General features: G+C 38.4%; 1 protein-coding gene across 1 annotated transcript; it reads left to right on the plus strand.

The window, feature by feature from the left end:
- The first annotated feature begins 8,151 nt into the window (after positions 1 to 8,151).
- On the plus strand, positions 8,152 to 13,402 carry LOC145788405 (galactose-3-O-sulfotransferase 3-like). The gene is made up of 3 exons (XM_082600173.1): positions 8,152 to 8,291; positions 11,400 to 11,852; positions 12,691 to 13,402. Exons 1-3 carry the CDS (start codon positions 8,152 to 8,154, stop codon positions 13,313 to 13,315), a joined length of 1,218 nt encoding a protein of 405 aa, XP_082456299.1. The 3' UTR covers positions 13,316 to 13,402.
- The last annotated feature ends 10,457 nt before the right edge of the window (positions 13,403 to 23,859 follow it).

A 23,859-nucleotide genomic window follows, 5' to 3' on the forward strand; every position in this document is an offset into this window, starting at 1 on the left:
AGACAAATTAGAGTATGCACCCCATTCATCGGAATGAATCTCTGTTCCTGTGCGATGTGGCGTAGAATTTCTGCCTCCAGTGTAGCCCTGTCCCGCCGCGGTACCATTACGATGAAGCATTCTCTAATAGCACAATTTACTAGGGATATCTACAGGCATTGAGAAGCAAAAGAAAGTGCCCTAAGTAGGGTGGGTTAAATAAAAGTGTCAAATATTCCTTCAAATCCCAAGCCCAAGTGATATTGCTCACCTGCTCGAACGTAGTTGACTAGGCGTAGGCCTAGTTGTAGTGCGTAAACATGCACATATTATATAACTTACTTTGTTGTGGTGTCAATCCCGCCGAAGATCCACTGCTGTGGCACTGGGCGCCCTTGTGAATTTTCTCGTTTTCGTCTGGCCACCAAGGACTCACCGATAGCGACGATGTGGCCACTGGCCAGGTCCACCGATTTGATGCTGATTCCTCAACAAATCCTCCGAATAGATCTGTACGTTATCAACAAATGGCAAATATTCGTGTTCATCAATAGTGATGACGTGGCCTGAAGCCACATAGTATGCTTTTCGTACAAGCACGAATATTTGTTGTTTCAAAACCGTTTGTGTTTGAATATTTTGCTTGGAGACTCAGGGCCTATGAGAAGAGGGTACTGAGGGTACGGCATACCCTTGAGGGCCCAGGCCTGTGATTGTTGGGAAGCCCGAAATTGTAATTTTATACTTTACGCGAAAAAAATGATGGTTAAAACCACCCTAAACGACTAAATTCAAGCATAAAAGTTGTTATCCTCTAGTCCTGGGGGCCCGTAATGTAGCAAAAGGGCCCGGAAAAGTAATTGAGTGCATTGCACGCAAATTAGGGGCCCAAAGTGGTGATTTAATGCTTTACGTGCAAAAAATGTTTCGTTTTAAAGCACCCAAAATTAAATCGTAAAAGTTGGTTTTTCTCCTGTTCGGGGGGGGGGGGGAGGACATAGGGAAGCAAAAGCAGGGTTGAGAAAAACCCGGGCTTTTTTAAAAAGCTCGGGTGATTTTGGGCTTTTTTGTGTTTTTTAAAAATTATTTGAAAAAGGTAGTTTCACGCTTATTTCACTTCAAAATGGATTTCGGAGTTGGAGCAAGAGCCGGAGTCAACACTTTCGGAGCAGGAACGGAACCGAGTCAAAAAAAGTAACTTCGTTCACCTCTGCTAGGCATGTGGTGAATACAAAAGTTAATGAAGAAAGCTTATTGGTCAGACGATTAATTTGATGATGTTTTGACAAGATGTTATGTTTGAGCCTTGGTAGAGAGCTTGACTTGTTGTACCAGATACATATAACACTCAGTAACGTTAGTGGATTTAACATTTTTTATTAAACACACAAAAAAACAAGAAACACTACTAAATCCAACGTTTTCGACACCAAATCATAGTGTCCTCATCAGGACTAATTATAGGCTACATCTAAGAGAAATAAATGAATGAATTTGAAAATTTTGCATTAAAGCTGTAAGCTACAAACGACACCTCTCAACAGCACCGGCATCAACAACTGACACACGAATCCAATGCAGGATAGCCTACGCAAATTGGCGAGGGACAGATCACATGATAGTGTGGTAATATTTTATTTTACGTAACTTATAAAAGTGTTGTTGATAAGAATTAATAGTAAGGCTGTCTGACTGGGTGATGAAATTTCTATCTATCTAATTTATCTAGTTTGGCTATCTGACTCCATGAACTGATTTCCACACAATTGTTATTCGAATTATAATTTTAAGTTATCAGAAGGTGTTCATATAATGTTGTAGGTCTTTAACACAATTTGAATTTAAACAGTACAGAATAATGAAATTACAGGATAGTGAAACATTATCACGAGTTATTACATTTTAATTAAACAATCAATTTAACGTTTTTCTGAGAGCTGAACTAGTCTAACTGAGCTCGTTTGATGTGAGCTGGTTTCGTGTGATAGAGCTCTGGTCAAAGGACGAACAAACCATTTTATTTTGTGTTCCCTTTTTCTTATTTACTTCGGGAGCAGTTTAAATGGAAAATTACAGAAACTTTAGTAAAAGGCAGGAAAAATTATATGTTGAAATAATGAATCGCTACAGAGGCCCCCCCAAATTTGGGCTAAATTGGAACCAAGGGTACCAAGTTTAGCTCAAATTTAAGGAGTTAAAAACGCTAACACAATTTTAACAGACATAGTATGAAATAGGTATGTTTAGTGTTTATGATAATAAGGTGGTGTTATGTTTGTGATATCGTGTCGCGAAGTGATTCTGCGTGGTTCCACCGCCTTCCGCAAAAGAATGTCTGAGTTTGTGCCGTATAAGAAGAGTCCACCGCCTTCCGCAAAGGAATGTCTGAGTTTGTGCTGTGTTGAAGAGTCCACCTCGTAGAAACATTAATTGTTTTGTAAGCGCCGTTGAAAACCGTAGCAGGCATTCATTGTTTGTCTGGCTTTTTCTGTTGAAAAGCAGACCATGCCGATTGAGTTGATGCAAATGCAGCAGCAGCCTTGTCTCCTTTTTGTTTACTAGAGATCATCGCAGTTGGAGATCATTGAGGTCGTCGTAGCATTTAATTGTTGGCATTTGGCTTTTTGTATTCCTTGAGAGGCGCTAGAGAGTCGAGTGCTGGTAGCTCGGGGAACTTGTCCAATATTGCTGAAAACTCGTTGTACTTTGTCAGTGATATAGGTGCGATACTAGCTTGTTTGCGTAAATGTTGCAGTGCGTGACGTTGTTTCGTGGTTTCATCAATAATGCATTTATTCTTCGGGTTAATTGACAAATTGAAATGCTGTAAAAAATCTAGACCAATAATATTTTGTTTTACATCGGCGATTATAAATGTCCAAGTCTTTATTTGATCGTACCCAATTTTGATGTCCATGGTACGTCTGCCGTAAGTCGGTATTTTAGTATTATTGGCTGCATACAAGATGTCGTTGGAAAATGAAATAGAATTTTTTTCTAATCGAGTAGGTTGAACGCAGCTCACAGCAGCACCGGTGTCGCAAAGAAATAGCTGTTGGGAATTTAGATCTTCAAGAAATAGCATGTTGTTATTGAAACCTGGCCCTAAGTGTGATATACCTACCTTAGGGCCGACCCCTCGTTTTTTGGCTTCTGTCTGTTATTTTGCGTTGAATGGGGGTTGTTAGGCCGTGCTGTGTTCCATGAGCATGGCCATTGACACTTAAAGGCGGCGTAGCCAAACCTTTGATGATAAAAGCAAGTAGGTTGTTGTCTTTGGGGAACGTTGGATCTGGGCGTCTGAAATGATGTGCGATATCGGTTTGGGAAGGAATTAACAGGTTGACGGCTTCGGTCAGACTGAAGATTAGACACACTTGCCGACAAGTGTTCCATTTGATGTTGTAAGCGATCAATCTGTTGCATTAGTTGGGCATTGGGATTTTGTTCTGTAGTATGCTGCACTGCGTTTACTGTGGCATGGGAAACGTTTGTTAGTTTTGACATTTGATCGGCAGCTTTTGCTAATTCGTCTAATGACATTTCGAGGTTGCCAGCCAAAACAAGTTTGATTTGATTCGGGAGTTTATTTACAAACAATTCCCGAATTAATTCCGTCGATGCGACATTTTGAGGAAGTTTTGCTCGCATCTCGGCCAGCACTTCGGAGGGCAGTCGATCGCCGATTTCAGACAGTGACATGACGTCAGCGATACGTTCGTTCAACGTCGGTTCGAAACGCTGAAGTAAGCGTTCCTTTAATTTATCATAGTCTGCCCCGGCGCTGATTAAGTCTTGTATGTTTACAATAATATCGTAAGGCAGACACGATACAAGTTTGTCTGTTTTCAGACGTTGGCAATCAATCTGATAAGTTATGAATCTATTTTCTAAGATGGTGAACCACAACCTGGGGGTATCTCGCCAAAAGGTGTCGCAAAACTTTTCGCCAGGAGAGATTTTAATTTTAGTAGAGGGTTCGCGATATTCGCTTTCGGGTCGAGATTTTCTTGGGGCCATAATATTGATTATATAAGGTTAAAACTACAATTAAAGTGTGAGATCTACAACAAGAGATATTGCGACAATTTTAATATAGAAATAAGGAAAACAAGTACTTACCAATGCTCTGTTTTAAAACCTACTGACGTACGGGGTCATCCATGCTTTGCGAAGTGTCGACCGCTACCGCCGGAAAAGTACAATTGGGTGAAGTCAGAAATCAAAAAATGGAAAATTACAGAAACTTTAGTAAAAGGCAGGAAAAATTATATGTTGAAATAATGAATCGCTACAATAGGCTATACACAACACAAAACACTAAATAATAGTTTTATTGCAGCCTGATGCTATTATTGCGCACAAATGACCAATTCTGCAGTAAAATGTTGTATGGTGTGCAATACGCCTAAGTAAAATCACTCGCTTTGCCAAAGACAAAGAGGGCCCGGAGTGAGAGGGGGGCCCGGAATGACTCTTCGTACCCTTACTGAAAATTTTTCTCAGAGGCCCTGTGGAGACCTCAGTGCAACTATTAAGAAACACGAAGATTTAATTTTTCTACAACAATCGACAAGTGATATTTTGCATGTGGTCAAGTTTAGGTGGCCACCAGATGAAGCTAGTAGTATTTTGGGACTTGATATTAATTTAGTTGGTTAGATTTATGCTTGTGCTTTTCAACGATAGCAAATCTGTTGAAATTGAGCAAGAAATGAATAAATGGGAGACAATTAATTATCGTGAACATGCAGGGCGTGAACTGGAAGACGACCGATTCGCCATTGAAATGCATTGGGCAAAAGCTTCATTGGGGGGCTGTCTTCGAACAACGATTGCGCGCATATGGAATAAGATATAACAATGAAAGTTAGCACTTCAATAAACAGTAACATGTTCTTTTAATTGGATTTGATTTAGATTGTTTATCCATTTAAAATGAAGTTTTGGTGATGGTTTGCATGTAATCAAGTTTAGGTGGCCACTAGATGGAGCTAGTAGTATTTTGGGACTTGATATTAATTGAGTTGGTTAGATCTATGCTTGTGCTTTTCAACGATAGCAAATCTGTTGAAATTGAGCAAGAAATGAATAAATGGGAGACAATTAGTTATCGTGAACATGCAGGGCGTGAACTGGAAGACGATCGATTCGCCATTGAAATGCATTGGGCAAAAGCTTCGTTGGGGGGCTGTCTTCGAACAACGATTGCGCGCATATTGAATAAGATATAACAATGAAAGTTAGCACTTCAATAAACAGTAACATGTTCTTTTATTTGGCTGTCGTTTAATGTTCTTATCATTTAAAATGAAGTTTTGATAATGGTTTGAATTTGCTCAAGTTTAGGTAGCCACCAGATGGAGCTAGTACTATTTTGGGACTTGATATTAATTTAGTTGGTTAGATCTACTGTATGCTTGTGCTTTTCAACGATAGCAAATCTGTTAAAATTGAGCAAGAAATGAATAAATGGGAGACAATTAATTATCGTGAACATGCAGGGCGTGAACTGGAAGACGATCGATTCGCAATTGAAATGCATTGGGCAAAAGCTTCGTTGGGGGGCTGTCTTCGAACAACGATTACGCGCATATTAAATAAGATACAAAAATGAAAGTTAACCCTTCAATAAACAGTAACATGTTCTTTTAATTGGATTTAATTTAGATTGTTTATCATTTAAAATGAAGTTTTGGTGATGGTTTGCATGTGATCAAGTTTAGGTGGCCACCAGATGGAGTTAGTAGTATTTTGGGACTTGGTATTAATTTAGTTGGTTAGATCTATGCTTGTGCTTTTCAACGATAGCAAATCTGTTGAAATTGAGCAAGAAATAAATAAATGGGAGACAATTAATTATCGTAAACATGCAGGGCGTGAACTGGAAGACGATCGATTCGCCATTGAAATGCATTGGGCAAAAGCTTCGTTGGGGGGCTGTCTTCGAACAACGATTACGCGCATATTAAATAAGATACAAAAATGAAAGTTAACCCTTCAATAAACAGTAACATGTTTTTTTAATTGGATTTAATTTAGATTGTTTATCATTTAAAATGAAGTTTTGGTGATGGTTTGCATGTGATCAAGTTTAGGTGGCCACCAGATGGAGTTAGTAGTATTTTGGGACTTGGTATCAATTTAGTTGGTTAGATCTATGCTTGTGCTTTTCAACGATAGCAAATATGTTGAAATTGAGCAAGAAATAAATAAATGGGAGACAATTAATTATCGTAAACATGCAGGGAGTGAACTGGAAGACGATCGATTCGCCATTGAAATGCATTGGGCAAAAGCTTCGTTGGGGGGCTGTCTTCGAACAACGATTACGCGCATATTAAATAAGATACAAAAATGAAATTTAACCCTCCAATAAACAGTAACATGTTCTTTTAATTGGATTTAATATAGATTGTTTATCATTTAAAATGAAGTTTTGGTGATGGTTTGCATGTGATCAAGTTTAGGTGGCCACCAGATGGAGTTAGTAGTATTTTGGGACTTGGTATTAATTTAGTTGGTTAGATCTATGCTTGTGCTTTTAAACGATAGCAAATCTGTTGAAATTGAGCAAGAAATGAATAAATGGGAGACAATTAATTATCGTGAACATGCAGGGCGTGAACTGGAAGACGATCGATTCGCCATTGAAATGCATTGGGCAAAAGCTTCGTTGGGGGGCTGTCTTCGAACAACGATTGCGCGCATATTGAATAAGATATAACAATGAAAGTTAGCACTTCAATAAACAGTAACATGTTCTTTTATTTGGTTGTCGTTTAATGTTCTTATCATTTAAAATGAAGTTTTGGTGATGGTTTGAATTTGCTCAAGTTTAGGTAGCCACCAGATGGAGCTAGTACTATTTTGGGACTTAATATTAATTTAGTTGGTTAGATCTATGCTTGTGCTTTTCAACGATAGCAAATCTGTTAAAATTGAGCAAGAAATGAATAAACGGGAGACAATTAATTATCGTGAACATGCAGGGCGTGAACTGGAAGACGATCGATTCGCCATTGAAATGCATTGGGCAAAAGCTTCGTTGGGGGGCTGTCTTCGAACAACGATTACGCGCATATTAAATAAGGTACAAAAATGAAAGTTAACCCTTCAATAAACAGTAACATGTTCTTTTAATTGGATTTAATTTAGATTGTTTATCATTTAAAATGAAGTTTTGGTGATGGTTTGAATTTGGTCAAGTTTAGGTGGCCACCAGATGGAGCTAGTAGTATTTTGGGATTTGGTATTAATTGAGTTGGTTAGATCTATGCTTGTGCTTTTCAACGATAGCAAATCTGTTGACATTGAGCAAGAAATGAATAAATGGGAGACAATTAATTATCGTGATCATGCAGGGCGTGAACTGGAAGACGATCGATTCGCCATTGAAATGCATTGGGCAAAAGCTTCGTTGGGGGGCTGTCTTCAAACAACGATTGCGCGCATATTGAATAAGATATAACAATGAAAGTTAGCCCTCCAATAAACAGTAACATGTTTTTTTAATTGGATTTAATTTAGATTGTTTATCATTTAAAATGAAGTTTTGGTGATGGTTTGAATTTGGTCAAGTTTAGGTAGCCACCAGATGAAGCTAGTAGTATTTTGGGACTTGGTATTAATTTAGTTGGTTAGATCTATGCTTTTGCTTTTCAACGATAGCAAATCTGTTGAAATTGAGCAAGAAATGAATAAATGGGAGACAATTAATTATCGTGAACATGCAGGGCGTGAACTGGAAGACGATCGATTCGCCATTGAAATGCAATGGTTTGCATGTGATCAAGTTTAGGTGGCCACTAGATGGAGCTAGTACTATTTTGGGACTTGGTATTAATTTAGTTGGTTAGATCTATGCTTGTGCTTTTCAACGATTGCATTTCCACCCCGCATTTCCTCCTTCATAATAGTCCATTCCAATGTGTGTGACGTTTTATGACGTCATTATTTTGTCTGGTTGACCAACAGGGCGTCTTGTGGAAGAGCACCAAATAATACTGTACAGTGTACATGTAATAAATCCACTTTCTTAAATAAATAATTGCTGGTTTTATCAGGTGCAATTTTTTCATCTGCTCTTTCTACTGCCCATGCCGACATGTACCAATGTTGCATTGTCAGAATACTGGCTGTTTGTGATATTTTTGCATCCTAGCCTGAGTCATGAGAAAAAATTTGCCATCAATATTTCTAACTATCTGTGCCTTTTCTGTTGGAACATGGGTTGGAGCAATATGGAGGGAATCATTTACGTTGCTGAGCTCTATTGAGATTGTTCATCAAGATATTGCACATAAAAAAGAGTAAGTTTTTATTTTTGCACTATGCGATAACTTAATATAATACCGTAATATTCAAAAGCCATGATAAACCAATTGTAGTTTACTCTAATCCTTAGGTTAGTGTTTTCTATAGGGTGCAACCTAGTTCGTACCCTGAAAAGATCGAGAAAAAAATAAAAAAGCCGAAGTCACTGATTGCAGTTTAATAGCAAAAAGCCGAAGTCGCTGATCGGATTTTCTGCAAACAAACTCAAGGGTTAGGGTTAGCGGAAACTGCGGAAAAAATATTTGGGGAAACTGCGATCAGTTAGGGTTAGAGAGCATAGATTACTCGATGGTTAGAGTTAGGGTTAGCGGAAACAGCGAAAAAATGTTTGTGGAAACTGCGATCAACGAGGGTTAGGGTTAGAGCATAGATTACTCTATGGTTAGAGTTGGGTAAAAGTTAGCGGAAACTGCAATCAGCAAGGGTTAGGGTTAGAGCATATATTACTTTATGGTTAGGGTAAGGGTTAGCAGAAACTGCGGTTAGCGGAAACTACGGAAAATTTTAGCTGAAACTGTGATCAGCGAGGGTTAGGGTTAGAGCATAGATTAGCCTATGGTTAGTGTTAGCGGAAAGTGTAGAAACTGCGAGGGTTAGCGTTAGGGTAAGGATTACGGTTTGGGTTAGCGGAAACTGCGGTCAGCGACTTCAGCCTTGTGCTATCTTTCTTTGGTGCTGGTTTAGCATCGGCCGCCTTGGTCAGTGACGTCATGAAAATGTGTGACGTCATGCAAAAAAATGCAACTACTTTTAGGAAGGGTGCAAAAACGCGGAATAGAAGTAAAAACGGAAAGGCTATTGATTTTGAAGTATTTGTAGTGAATAGTGCCTTCAGCTTTCTCATTTCTGCTTAGATCGTTGAAAAGCACGATGCTTCATCTACCCGAATGAACTAATTGCCAAGGCGATTCGATCATTGTTCATTATAAGCCGCCCCCAGTTTGCTGTGATCGGTGAATAGTGCCTCCACCAAATATGCTGTAGCTTTCTCATTTCTGCTTGGATTCTAACAATTTTACTATCGTTGGATGGTGTGATGTTTTTTACTATCGTTGAATGGTGTAATGCTTCATCTACCAGAATGGTTTAATTGCCAGTTTAAAGTATATACCGGTATGCATTATATTTATGTAGCACTAACTTAAACTTTACTATTTTGTACCAATTCTCAGCAATTCATTTTTTACAATAAAAATACCAAATCAACACAAATTAAAAGAGTATGTCTTGGTTTATTCATATGTTAACTTTCACGTTTATATCTAATCCACAAAACGAGCAATCGTTGCTCAAACGTAACCGCTCGACAAAGCTTTTTACCAAAGCAATGCAAACACAAAGCGATCAATTTTGAGTGTTCATTATACGCCGCCCACAGTTTGATGGGATCAGTGAATACTGTCTCCACCAAATGTGCTGTAGCTTTCTCATTTCTGCTCGGATTTAAGAAATTTTACCATCGTTGGAAAGCACGATACTGCATCTATCTGAATTAATTGGTTGCAAGTTTAAAGTATGCATTATATTGATCTAGCGCTAACTTAAACTTTACTATTTTGTACCAACTCTCAGCAATTCAATTTTTACAATAAAAATACCAAACCAACACAAATTAAAAGAGTATGTCTTGCTTTATTAACCTAACAACTTACACGTTTATATGTTATCTACAAAACGAGAAATCGTTGTTGAAACGTAACCGCTCGACGAAGCTTTTTTCCAATGCATTTTTTAAGGCGATTCATTCGTGGTTCAGTATAAGCCGCCCACAGTTTGCTGTGATCGATGAATACTGCCTCCACCAAATATGCTGTAGCTTTATCATTTCTGCTCGGATTCTAACGATTTTACTATCGTTGGATGGCATTATGCTTCATCTACCCGAATGGATTAATTGCCAATCTAAAGTATGCATTATATTTATGTAGCGCTAACTTAAACTTTACTATTTTGTACCAATTCTCAGAAATTCATTTTTTACAATAAAAATACCAAACCAACACAAATTAAAAGAGTATGTCTTGGTTTATTCATCTGTTAACTTTCACATTTATATATATCTAATATACAAAACGAGCAATCGTTGTTCAAAAGTAACCGCTCGACAAAGCTTTTTTCCAAATAGCCTACAGTAGGTAATTCGATCATTGTTCAGTATAAGCCGCCCTCAGTTTGCTGTGATCGGTGAATAATGCCTCCACCAAATGTGCTGTAGCTTTCTCATTTCTGCTCGGATTTTAACAACTGTACTATGGTTGGAAAGCACGATGCCTCATCTACCCAAATGAATTAATTCACAGTCCAACATATGCATTGTATTTATGTAGCACTAACTTAAACTATACTATATTGTACCAATTCTCAGCAATTCAATTTTTAAAACAAAAATACCAAACCAACACAAATAAAAAGAGTATGTCTTGTTTTATTCATCTGTTACCTTTCACGTTTATATCTAATCCACAAAACGAGCAATCATTGCTCAAACGTAACCGCTCGACGAAATTTTGGTGCATATTTGGTGGAGGCACTATTCACCAATCACATCAAACTAATGAACACTCGAAATGGATCGCTTTGTGTTTGCATTGTTTTGGTAAAAAGCTTCGTCGAGCGGTTACGTTTGAACAACGATTGCTCGTTTTGTGGATTAGATATAAATGTGAAAGTTAACGTATGAATAAATCAAGACATGCTTGTACACTTGCAAGCACCATCTCGATGTATGGATGGAAGATCTTTTGTGCCTCTGGAGTAGAAAATTTAGATGTTAAACCTTTTCATTAACTTCTTTTTTAATAAAAAGCATAATATCTACCCCTTGATATATTTGCATATCGCCTTGTAGAATAGATCGTGTGGTTGTACAAATCTAAATAATACTAGCAAATATTTTTTGGGCTTGTGAGTTGTAAGCTTTGCACCACTGTTCAGCATGAGAAATAGATTACGTTTGAAATGATTGCAACTTAAAACCTATATATAAAACCACAGTTTTCAATAATAACTTTATGTTCCACAGTGTCTCATGCATGTTGCATTTAATTCAATGTTAATATTATTTTCTTTGAATTGTTTTACAGAGCTATATTGCAACGTGTAAAGTCATCTTTTGAATTTTCTTCTTCCATGAGAGATTGTCTTCCTCAAAGAAACATATATTTTATGAAAACCCACAAAACAGCTGGTTCCACAATCCAAAATGTCCTTCTGAGACATGCCGAACGGGTTAAAAGTTTTGTCGGCCTGTCAATCACTAATGATGCACGGTTTCAGTACATGCAGGGAAAATCCTTTCAAAGAAATTTTGTTCGACCAACAAACCAAACTATAAACATGCTCTGTCATCACATGCGATTCAATCGTCGAGAAGTGGCTGCTGTGCTGCCCAACAATTCAGTGTATATCACCATATTACGTGAGCCCGGAGACGTTTTTGAGTCTTACTTTGACTACTTACATCATGACTGTCCTGCATTTGAATATATCCCTCAGTCAACTGAAGGTTTGAGGACGTGGCTTGATTCTCCGGAAAAGTATGTTGCTGAATGTTTTTTTTATTATTTTCCATTATTTCATAAGCACATTGATTAATTCTATGTAAGCATTATTAACAGTATTTTTTGTCAGTTGGTCCATATAATTTTTATGATTTATCATAAAACCTTTTACCGTAAGTTTTGTAGATTTTATGTAATTTATTTTCAACATGTAACTGTTGTATACTCTGTCGTGTAGATTGCTTCATTCATTGTAAGTTGTTGCAGCATTGTCTGTAGATTGCACTTTTGTATGACAAATGCTGTAACATAATTGAAGTTATTTATATGATACTTTTATTATATATTTTTTTGTGAGTTGCACCTTTTCGTGCTTTTACCTTTGCACAAGTTCGAAAAGTACTTTTGTATCATATATATACCTTTGTTCCACCTACGAAATACTTTTTGTATTTTATTTTAATGTGACTGCTTTGAAATGCTAATTTTAAATTGACTCAGTCACGTTAACTACTTAGTGTGAGTTCATGGCCATAAGAAAGAATTCTTTTTTGAAAACTGAGGTTAGGGTTAGCGCATGTAATTTGGTGGTTGTTAATCTTGTACTTCTATTATTCCTCCGTCTTCATCGCAGCATAAGTAAGTGAATGCAGTGGTAGTAGTTGTACTATTTTGTAGTGGTAAGTGTTTTGATTTTGGCTGGTGTCCTAACCTCTCTCATAATTAGCTATAAAAGAAGCTTAAGAAGCCTGGCTTTTATTTCGAAACATCAGCGACGACTGCGTACCTAAAATCTTTCAGTCATAGTTAAATCATAGGTTAACTTGTACGTCGTTTGTAGAGCGATTTCAATGCGGTATATTTGTGTCTTCAGGTACTTCCACGGCCCTATGCGCAGACCTTTATGGTGGTTTGCAAAGAACGCGATGTTTTATGATTTAGGTTTTGACAACTTGGCTGATGACGAACAAACGATCAGTGTTGCCATTGAGGAAATGAAGAGCACATATGACCTTGTCCTTATTACTGACTATTTAGATGAATCACTAATTCTCCTGAAGGAACTCCTCTGCTTAGAGTTCACGGATCTCGCTCATGTTCAATTAAACTCCAGGTCGAAGAGCAACATCCAACTGGACGATGGAATGAGAGAAGCAATCAAACAGTGGAACAAAGCCGACACCATGGTCTACAAAGCTTTCAACGAAACATTTTGGAAAAAAGTTGATGATTTTGGAAAAGAAAGGATGCAACGTGAAGTATATAAACTAAGGTTGCTCAATGATGAGTTGCAAGCTCACTGTATAGACGGCGAAGGGGTGATATCAAAACTCGTTAAAAATCCCCAAAACCGTGTTTATAATCCTCTAGGTGTGGAAATGATTGGCTACAACTTGAATGAGTTGTCGAAAAACAACAAAACCTGTCAAGATGTGGTAAAACCTGAAATTGCGTGGTTCAGGTATTTACTTCAAAAGCAATATCACAAAATACGATAGTACAGAGTGTATTTTTTTGAAAAAAAAAACATAGCTGTGCCCTGAAAATTGCAGGAGTTCGTTTATATACTCGTACTCGGTTTGATACGTACTATTCAATATTCATGACGGTGTTACAGAGTTTTATAAATATTCATAGTTAGATGTACTTTTCCAATGGAATTTGTTGTGCAGTGTTTTATTTGTCGAATCCCAACGATTTTAGTGCACTAAGCTGTTTGTTTCGTCATCAAGACTTGGAGTATTTTACTCAATCATTTTGTTTTTGCCGCTATTGTAGTAAATAGATGGCTTTTTCTCTTACCTACAACTTCCAACGATTTAATGCAGGGGTGTGCAACCTTTGTTACCGGAAGGCCACATATAAATAACTGGGTGAAACCGCGGGCCGCACGTTTATGTAACATATGATTTCTCATAGGCGCCGACTTTTCAAAAAACCTTGGGAGGCGAGAAAGGTGATGACGTCATAACCTGTGTTTCTTCTTCTGTTTTTTATCGAAAGTCTTTTATCGAATACCGTGTATACTCGAGTATGGGTCGAGATGTTCGCATACGTTTATTTGCAGCGATTCAAACTTAATTTTAAAATTTAATGATTTCTTGTCAATTCTAAACTTTATGCACTTGTTGAGCAATATGCAAAGCTCACGAGAGAAAACAGCAGAAACAGCTGTTAGAGATCATTTTTTTTTTTTTTTGCGCGTAGGATATAATCATTGCAACGTAACATTCCATGATCGTTGAAGTCGATGTCAAACCTTAGCGGCCGCATAAAACAATGATGTCAGGTTGGCTAGGTGATAATAGCGGTAAGAGACGTCGTTAATGCAGGCAATATCTGCGATCAAGACCATTAAACACCTTTTCTTTTATCGTTTTTCGATTTAATTCTCACACATTGCGAACAAAACAATGCGTTCTGTTGAATCATAATTGATCTCACAGCGGGAAGTCCTCGTTGGAAATAGCGCTTCTAATTTAGCTGGTTTACTTAATATTGCCGTGAATAGTTGTAAACGTGACTATTCCAGCAGCGTAAGTTACTCTACGCTCTATAGAGCTCTATAGATTTCCTTGCCGTATGTCAATACCAATCCCCAATAGTTAGATGAACCACCGAATGATAGTGTCAGGAATAAGCTAGTATTCGACTTATACACGGGAGAACGAAATAGCACCGATTTCAGCTCAAAAATAGGGTTCGGCTTATACACGAGATCGACCTATACTCGAGTATATAGGCTACGGTAGTGCAGGAGTGTATGACGTGTATGAGATGCATGTATTTTCACAATATATATATCAATACAGTGCTTATTGAAGCAAAACACGGATGACAGTTTTAAAAAATGCATTTTGTCTTTGAAGCTGTATTCACGTAATTGTTCGTTGTGTTGTAGTTTCAACTCTATAAACCATAAACAGACATAACTAAGCAACAACACTACATTTAACATTATAAAAACAAAAAACCACTAGCGAACGTTTTCGGCTAGTCATATAGCCCTTTTCAAGCCTATAAGAACTATATGACTAGCCGAAAACGTTCGCTTGTGGTTTTTTGTTTTTATAATGTTAAATGTAGTGTTGTTGCTTAGTTATGTCTGTTTATGGTTTAAAAGAGTTACCTCTCTACCCAAATTGTATCAACTCTATAAAGTTTGCTAAAATCGATTTCATGTTTGAAGTCACAAAAAATCTTAACGGACATTTGGATAACTCGTGAAATGAGAATAATCATTCAACCTCTCATTCGCTTTTTCGCTACCACGCGTTTTGACTTTGAAGTTGCTCCTAACGCGTGGGAAGATACGCAGTGTGTGACTGTGAGCGTGCCCTGCGCATCTCAGTAGTAATTCACGTTTCAGAGAAAGCCATGCGATCAGCTGCTGTTTTGCGTGCAAGAGCAACGTAGGCAGGGGCGCCGGAAGCGGGGGGGCAGGGGGGCGGCTGTCCCCCCTGCCCTCATTTTTTTTGCAGATGGAGGGGCAGGAGGGCAATAGTGCCCTTTTAAATTCATGTAAGCTACTGCACATTTTGCAATATAACAATTTCTGCTATTCGCTTTTAGCCTGATTATAATCATTCATTTTTGGCTCAAAATAATGAATACGGCACAAAATTTTGCAACACAGTACAGGCAGTGGTACAGGCCTTAAAACTCGTTTTTTTTTTGCAGCCGTCGTGGCCTACCGGGAGCTCCTTCTCGGCGGCCTAATCTGCGTGCTTGGAGGCCAAAATACAAAATAACGATAGCACAAGTAAATAGAATTAAACTTGAAACAATGCAAAAATGATCACTTAGCGTTGTTGAAGTCTGGGCCTGGGTGACGTCCTACAATAGAATCGTTGCACCACGCAATAACTGCTTTATCGGGCTTGTAATCCAATACAGCGGGACCATCTAACGACACTCGCATGAGTGTCTCCAATGTGGCTAATTTTAAAGAAGTTTGCCACTCCCCTAGAATTCTCTTTAGCAACAAAAAATAACGTTCGACATGTGTTGACGATAAGTGTTGACGTTAACAAAAGTGCCCTTTTTCGTAATCTTGCCGCCCCCAGTCAAAAATCGTTCCGGCGCCCCTGAACAATCTCTCATGAAATATTTTTATTTTTGAAACACCTTGAAATAGCTATTTTTGTTGCCCCTCAACCATAATTTTACGGGGGCGCCGCCCCCGCCCCCCCCCCCCCCCCCCCCCGAAAGTCGGCGCGTATGTTTCTAGTAGTTGCAGGCACAAGCACAAAAGAGTAGTTTTTTTGTTATTCATATTATTCTTGTATTAGGGTTTTTTTCCTTCCTGAAATAATAAGTTAGGACGCATAAATTTCTGAAGAAAACTGCTATTCAAATTTATTGTCACACCGTCTTTAAACGAGCTCAGTGAGAAGTTTGCAGCTGGCTTCTTTTCCCGACGGCTTTTTCCAAATTTACTTTAATGGAAGTGATCGCAATTCGAAGTCCATTTTCCAAGTGTTCATCTGTCAGAACCGATCAATAGGGAGATTTCATGGCGCCCGTTGTAGAAAAAAATGTTTGCACAAATACGTTAAGCCAATAAGGGCCATTTTTGAAGCAATGGATTTTTCAAATGTGGAAAGTCATCTTAGGGAACGTTCAAATATTACGTAACGCTTTTTTTCCGAATTTTTGACCCCCCTCCCCCATGTAACGCCAACGTAACGCTTTTTTCAATCCCCCCCCCTCCCCCATGTAACGCTTTTTCACTACAAATTCAGCACAAAAAACTACCTATTCCGTACTCGAAAGCGTTACGTAACGTTTTGCTTAAACCCCCTTCCCCCGATGTGACGCTAACGTAACGCTTTGCATAAACCCCCCCCCTCCCCCTCGAAGGCGTTACGTAATATTTGAACGTTCCCTTAGTTGAAATGTTTTCGGTAAAAATCGCCAAGATTAATTTCTAAATACTTTGCTTTCAAATCCGTTTTCTCTTGAAGATCAATCAGTTCAAGTTATATCTTCTGGTGCTTTGTCAGTGTCTGTGTTGAATGGCGAAGCAAATATACCAAACAAATGTTCACGAGATAAGTCCTTGAAACGAGCCAAAAATTTCTACAACAATTTTTCAAGTTGGTCAGCAAATTCAGTTTTCTTCTCAGGATGCGCTCCATAGTCTCTTAAAGTTGAAAAGTGGAAAAGATTTTCTGTCTGTGAGCTTTCCAAAGTCGTACTTTGTTCATAATGCCTTTTATGTGACCATACATTTTTCTTTCCAAATACTTAAATACAATGGATAAGTATTACCGTCGTAGTTAGTATTGTGCTGGTTCTATGCGTCTCAACCTCACTGTTCATTTTGCTTTCGTTTGCGTGTTGTTTCTCGTGTGAATGTGATCAAGCAGTGTTTTGTAACGTCTGTGTTGCTGATGCTATTTCCATTGCACTTTTTATACCAAACATACTTTTCAGATACTTTAATGAGTCATTTCCAAATGTGACGTCAAGTGGCAAAAATGTAGTCTTATTGAGTGTTCCAAAACAAAACTTCATTCCTTAACTTTTCATCAAACTTTTTCATAATCTTATAACATTACTTTTCTATTGAGTGTGTTGGATTTTATTTACCGTAATAACTAAGTTATAATATATAGATTTTATAAACCGTAATGCAGTAACCGTATTGATAACTGTAATATTTTTTGTTACGAAATGATACTTCATTGTTTTGGTTTTCTCCACGACCTGTGAAGTTCCATTCTCATAGCAGTGATAAACTGCATGTCACAGCATGGTGCGCGTTAAATTACCTAATTGTAACTTGTATAATGTAGCTGCAAGATAAGTTTACTTGAAAAAATGACCAGAGTTGTTTGTTGTCAGATAAGTGGTAAGTCTAATTCCTTTGGTGGTGGATTATTGTCGGTTTACTGCAGTGAGCGCGATAAGAAAATATAGGTCTCCAGTAAGCTAAGGACAAACCCAAGTCAATTGCCTTCACTACGTGCATCTAGGAATCACCCATTTAAGAACTGAGCAATATGCTGTCAACTCTTTCGGCCTAAAACAGGTGGTGTGTTTAACAGCTCATCTCATACCAAAAGAAAATTGAAGATTCTTGTTGTCTTCTCTATTGGGATTATTACAAAAAGCTGTTATGAATGTAATGGTTCAATTGAACTTTCATCGCTGGTTACACTTGTTGCTTTTTAAATTGAGTTGTGTAACCTGTAAGCTAAAATTGACAAACAATGTTACTATTCTAATGAAGTAACATAGTGCGTCCGATTTGATTGTTTGTCTTGTTGGAGGTGGTAAAATCGCCTTTCTAAGCGACCTACTACTTCAATCTTATCCACTGTTTGGCGCTAGTGAGAAAGACAATCCACTCTTGTAGGCTAAATTTGCTCCAAAATTCTACATAAAATATTGATTTTGTGTGTGACGAAGTCTTCGCCGTTTGTAATGCGCTAATAATGCTTAATCAATGAATAATGTATAAGCAGTTTTGAAAATTGTTTTTCATTAAAATTATTTCTAAATAGGCTATAGGCTAAACAATTTAAAGCTTAGCTAAGGGGCTAAAAGCTGTAGAGTTGTCTTCACCAGGTTAGGCCTACAATCAATCATTTTATTTTTCGTCATTAACGCGTCCGAGACGAAAAAGATACTAACTACAAAAATCGATATAGACCTACCAGCACGTTAATGAACGGAAAAAGGTGGCAAAACCTTGAAAGGTTTAAAACGTACACTACAACAATCTTAATGACTTCGCTCAAAGTTTTTCCTGTTTACCTTTTGTCCGCCCGGTTAGCTCTGTGGTTACGCGCCTGGCTCAAGATCACGCGGCGCAAGTTCGACTCTCGGGGTGTGTGCTTGAGCAACGCATTTTAGGACTGCTCTCCATTCAGCAGCACCTAGTGAATGGAATAATTTCCCGGCAACAATACTTCAACAATCGGAAAACTTCACTCTGCCAATCTCGGTAACCGGCCCTGCGTCAAGAGCCTCTACAAGTATTGAAGTATGCGAAACTACCAGGAATAACCAACCAAGGCTTTGTCAGACCGAGAATCAAGATTCAAAAACCAACCAACCCTTTTGTAGGCCATTTCCTAGCTGACATCTGCTTCTTGCCATGCTTAGCACTACGACTTGCATTTGACCTGAACACTCGATACTAGCTGTTTCTCGCGCAATTGCAGCTACGATAAATTTATTCTGCACGTAGGCTACAATTGATTTGTTTGATAGTTACCTTTTTCAGGCCCGTAGCCTGGGGGGGTTCTCGGGAACCCCCGCTTGAGCCAAAAAGGTCCACATTTTGGAGAAGGTGTGGTGTACATACGATCAGGGCCTCCAAGAGCCCTGCCGGGCCCCGGTGCAGATGTTGCTGCCGGGCCCCCCAGCACGACATGTCGCATGATATCTCACAAATCACAAGAAAAATTTGCGGTGCGCATTAGTCCACAAGGCCAATGCATACCTGGTGTTCCGCACAGTGTTTTTATTTTAAAACCAGACCTGTTATAAAAATTATACAAAGAATACAAGAGGTTAAAGTATTAACACTCCACCATTTCACAAAGAATGCAGTATTGTACTGGTGTTTATGACTTTGAATTCACAGATACACACTAGTTATACACAAAGATAAAAGGCTGTGGCTATAGTTACACTATGTAGTGTAAATATAGCCTCAATAGTGTTGCCAGATAAGGAATTCTGCCCAAATTTGAGGAAAAGTTTATAGCTGTTGAAAACAAAAACTTGTACGGTACTGTTATCATGTTTTGGAAATTTTTTTTAGTCCTAAGCAAAGATCAAAACCCTAACCTTATTCCTAACTCTAACCTTAACCCTTCCTAACTTTAATCCTAACTCTGGCAACACCTGATTGTAACCATGGCAAAAAGTGGGTAAAAATATCCACTTTGAAGATAAAAATGGCAACACTATCCGGCATGGCTGACATACATATGTAGCATTGCATATGTGTGCATGCAGCTTTACATTAACATACCGTACAATATCATTTCTGACCTTAAAATCAGCAGCGACTAGGAAACCAAACTTGGATGAATGCATTGGTATTGTTCATGACATTAAGAAATATATATACATATACCAACTTCATTTCAGGATCAATAGGCTGCTTCTTATTTTTACTCCTTTAGTTTTCTTTGCTTGTTTGAGTGAAACTGCATTCAAGCACGATTGAGTGTCACTTTCTCTTCATTTCTACAGCAAGCAGTCAGTAGAAAACAAAGTTGAATATATTTCTATTTTCAAGTCCTATCAATGTAAATGTACCTACATCTATCATTATACTATGTATCGATACCTTTACAAATACTCTGCATAACTACAGAATGGCTGTTTTGAGTCAATATTAACACTGTTCCTGAAATTCAAGAGTAAGATTGGATTGGCCTGGCTGGAGAAGACTGCTAAGAAATACTTAGTGAAAACAAATGAAAAGGAAAACTTAAGATGTATAAAAAAATATTTGTTTATATACTAAGCATATTTTAGAAAATCAACACCTTTCTGCAGTGCTGGAAAAAGTAAGTTGCATTGCAATTAGGACACTTCTGATTCTGTCTAGAGTTAAAAGAAACTGTACTTCAACAGAAGTAAAGATCTATGATTTTTTACTCAAAAAATCACACTTTCACTAATCTTATAACTTTTTTTCGATTTTTGTTAGACTGCTATGACATTTGGCCCTGCTACAAGGACAAAATTATTTTCCAGCACTGCCTCCATGAAACTTGCATGCATTCTTCCAATATAGCAAAATCATTCAAGTCCTAAAAATTCAAAAATACTGTACTGTCTCAGGCTATATTAGAGAAGTTCAGTATAATTAGTATCCAAAAAAAAAAACACTTGAGCATTTTTGTACTGAAAAAGTGACAGTAACGAACTAAAATTGTACCAGTTCAACATGATTACACATAACTGTCACTGCTTGCTTGTGTCATAAATTGACAAGATGTCAGAAAAATGCATGGAATACCTTCTGTGTAATGACTGTAACCTAACCTGATCAATCAATTGCATATTAAAACATACCGTACACACCCAAATATTCACATTAAAACACCACTGAAATTAAAACACTAACACTGAAATTAAAACATTGAAATAAACTGAAATATTCATTCACACTGCAATATGTGTTTTCTGTAGTTTTTTAAAAAATAATGCCCATGATGGGCCCAATCGAAATACGAAACTAACATAAAAAATGATATTTCATGCAAAATTGACCTTGGCACGCAAATTTAAACATTTTGTCAGGCCCCCCTGAAAGTAAAAAATTGAAAATTCTGTAGTCATAAAAAAGAGCATACCCATGAGGGGGGCCCAATCAAAATACGAAACTAATATAATATGGAGTAAAAAACAATATTTTATGCAAAATCGACCTGAGCACGCAAATTCAAACATTTTGTCGGGCCCCTTGAACTCAACAAATTGAAAATTCTGTAGTTTTGAAAAAGGGCATACTCATGAGGGGGCCCAATCAAAATATGAAACTACCGGTAATATAAAAAACAATATTTTATGCAAAATCGACCTGAGCACGCAAATTTAAACATTTTGTCGGGCCCCTTGAATTCAACAAATTAAAAATTCTGTAGTTTTAAAAAAGGGCATACTCATGAGGGGGGCCCAATCGAAACACGAAACTAATATAAAAAACAATATTTTATGCAAAATCGACCTGAGCATGCAAATTTAAACATTTTGTCGGGCCCTTTGAACTAAAAAATTGAAAATTCTGTAGTTTTGAAAAAGGGCATACTCATGAGGGGGGGCCCAATTAAAATATGAAACTACCGTTAATATAAAAAACAATATTTTATGCAAAATCGACCTGAGCATGCAAATTTAAACATTTTGTCGGGCCCTTTGAACTCAAAAAATTGAAAATTCTGTAATTTTGAAAAAGGGCATACCCATGAGGGGGCCCAATCGAAACACAAAACTAATATAAAAAACAACATTTTATGCAAAATCGACCTGAGCTCGCAAATTTAAACATTTTGTCGGGCCCCTTGAACCCAAAAAGTTAAAAATTTTGTAGTTTTGAAAAAGGGCATCTATAGGCTACCCATGAGGGGGCCCAGTCGAAACACAAAACTAACATAAAAACAATATTTTATGCAAAATCGACCTGAGCACGCAAATTTAAACATTTTGTCGGGCCTCTTGAATCCAAAAAATTAAAAATTCTGTAGTTTTAAAAAAGGGCATACTCATGAGGGGCCCAATCGACATACGGAACTAATATAAAAAACATATTTTATGCAAAATCGTTGAAATCAACTTTAACGCGTGAATTTAGACATTTTGTCGGGCCCCCTTGAACTCACCGGGCCCCGGTGCAATGCACCGGTTGTCCCCCCCTCTTGTGGGCCCTGCATACGATCACAGGATTAGCTGAAACCTTCCAGATAGTTCTGAACAAGAGGTTTCTGGAAGATTGTACAATAGTAAAGTATTAAACATTGATCTTTGCTGCGTCATAATGCTTTGTGTTGCAATGTCAATGGTGTCCATCACCTGTTTGTGAATATTAGCCAATATTCGGTCGATTAAACTGTTGTCTGTCATTGTAGTGCAAACTGCGAAACCACGTTTTTACTCGCCTCATGGCGCTAAAACAGCGTTCAGTATTGACCAAGAGGAGCGCGATTGTTCGATAAGTGCACAAACGTTTGTGTATTTCCGAAAGGTAATCTTTGTTGCTTGTTTAGAACAGAGGTTCACAAATATACGACCCAAAAAACAATCGTTCGAAATCTTCGCTGCCCAAATGTTTCAGAAGCATATAATTTTGCGCAAAGTGCTTTGCAATTTAATATCAATTTCAATACGGTCGTCCCCGCTTATTAAGCCCACATCGGGACCGGACAATTTTGGGCTTATTGAGCGGGGGGGGAATTTTCTACCAATCCTATACCTTCAGGAATGGACAAAATTGGGCTTAATAAGCGAGTGGACCTATTATCCGTGGGCTTCGTTGTCGTCGTGTAAGCCTCTGGGTCCGAGGGTCTTTCCTTTTACCACCCCAGATTTACGATGTTCCCGGACTACACTGGAAGGATACTAGAGAGCAGCCAGTCTTTGGCTTTATCATCCAAGATGCACAAACCTTCCACTCCGTAAGTTGGCTTGAAGATGGTACAGTCATTGAACATGTGGTCGGCGGTCTGTTTCTCGGCACTACATTCACAGGAGGAGGAAGAGGCTATTCCCCGTTGGTGCATAGTTGAGCAGAAAAGCCCGACGCTCGTAGCCTACGAAGACTGTTGAGGCGCACCCACGCCTGTCTTTGTAGTGTTAGACCTATGGAGCATGATTGTGTCGGCGTATAAATAAACGAATGGAGTCTGGTGGTGCTTGACTTCCATTTATGGTCCGCCCAAGTAGCCGCAGAGATGTTTTGTTCATCAGCTTCGTTGATCAGAAGCTGAGCCGCTGGCACGAATAGGTGTCTTGATTTCAGTCGACGGGGTGCTCGTTTGGGAGAGCAGGGATCTTGTGGTGGAGAAGATGGTTAGGCTCCAGTGCCCGTCGGCCAAGAGACAGAGTGGCTTCTTCGCGACGAAGCTCAGCAGGTTGGATGCCAGCGGGAATGGGGAGATTGTCCAATGGTGTGAGGCGCAGGCATCCGGTCACTGTGCGCAGGACGCTGTTTATAGCAGTGTCGATGTTGTGGCAGTGAGCACTGCAGCACCAAACTATTGCACAGTAGGCTACTCTGCTGAAGAGTAGACAAGGACTAAGGCTGTTATACGCAAAAGTGTCATTTCTCGCCTCCCAGCTGGAGCCTGCAAGTCGCTTGAGTAGCCCATTGCGGGATGTCAGTTTCTAGTAAGTTTAAACCCTTTTGCGACTTACTGTGGATGGTCTCGCGACCCAAATTTGGGTCGTGGCCCACTATTTGCGGATCCCTGGTTTAGAACCTCGCATATCGTAGACAATTTAGGCTAAAAGCGAATAGCAGAAATTGTTATATTGCAAAATGTGCAGTAGCTTACATGACCTTAAAAGGGCA

Source organism: Aplidium turbinatum, chromosome 2 (genome assembly GCF_918807975.1).
Source record: "Aplidium turbinatum chromosome 2, kaAplTurb1.1, whole genome shotgun sequence".
In the NCBI taxonomy this organism is placed as follows: Eukaryota; Metazoa; Chordata; class Ascidiacea; order Aplousobranchia; family Polyclinidae; genus Aplidium; species Aplidium turbinatum.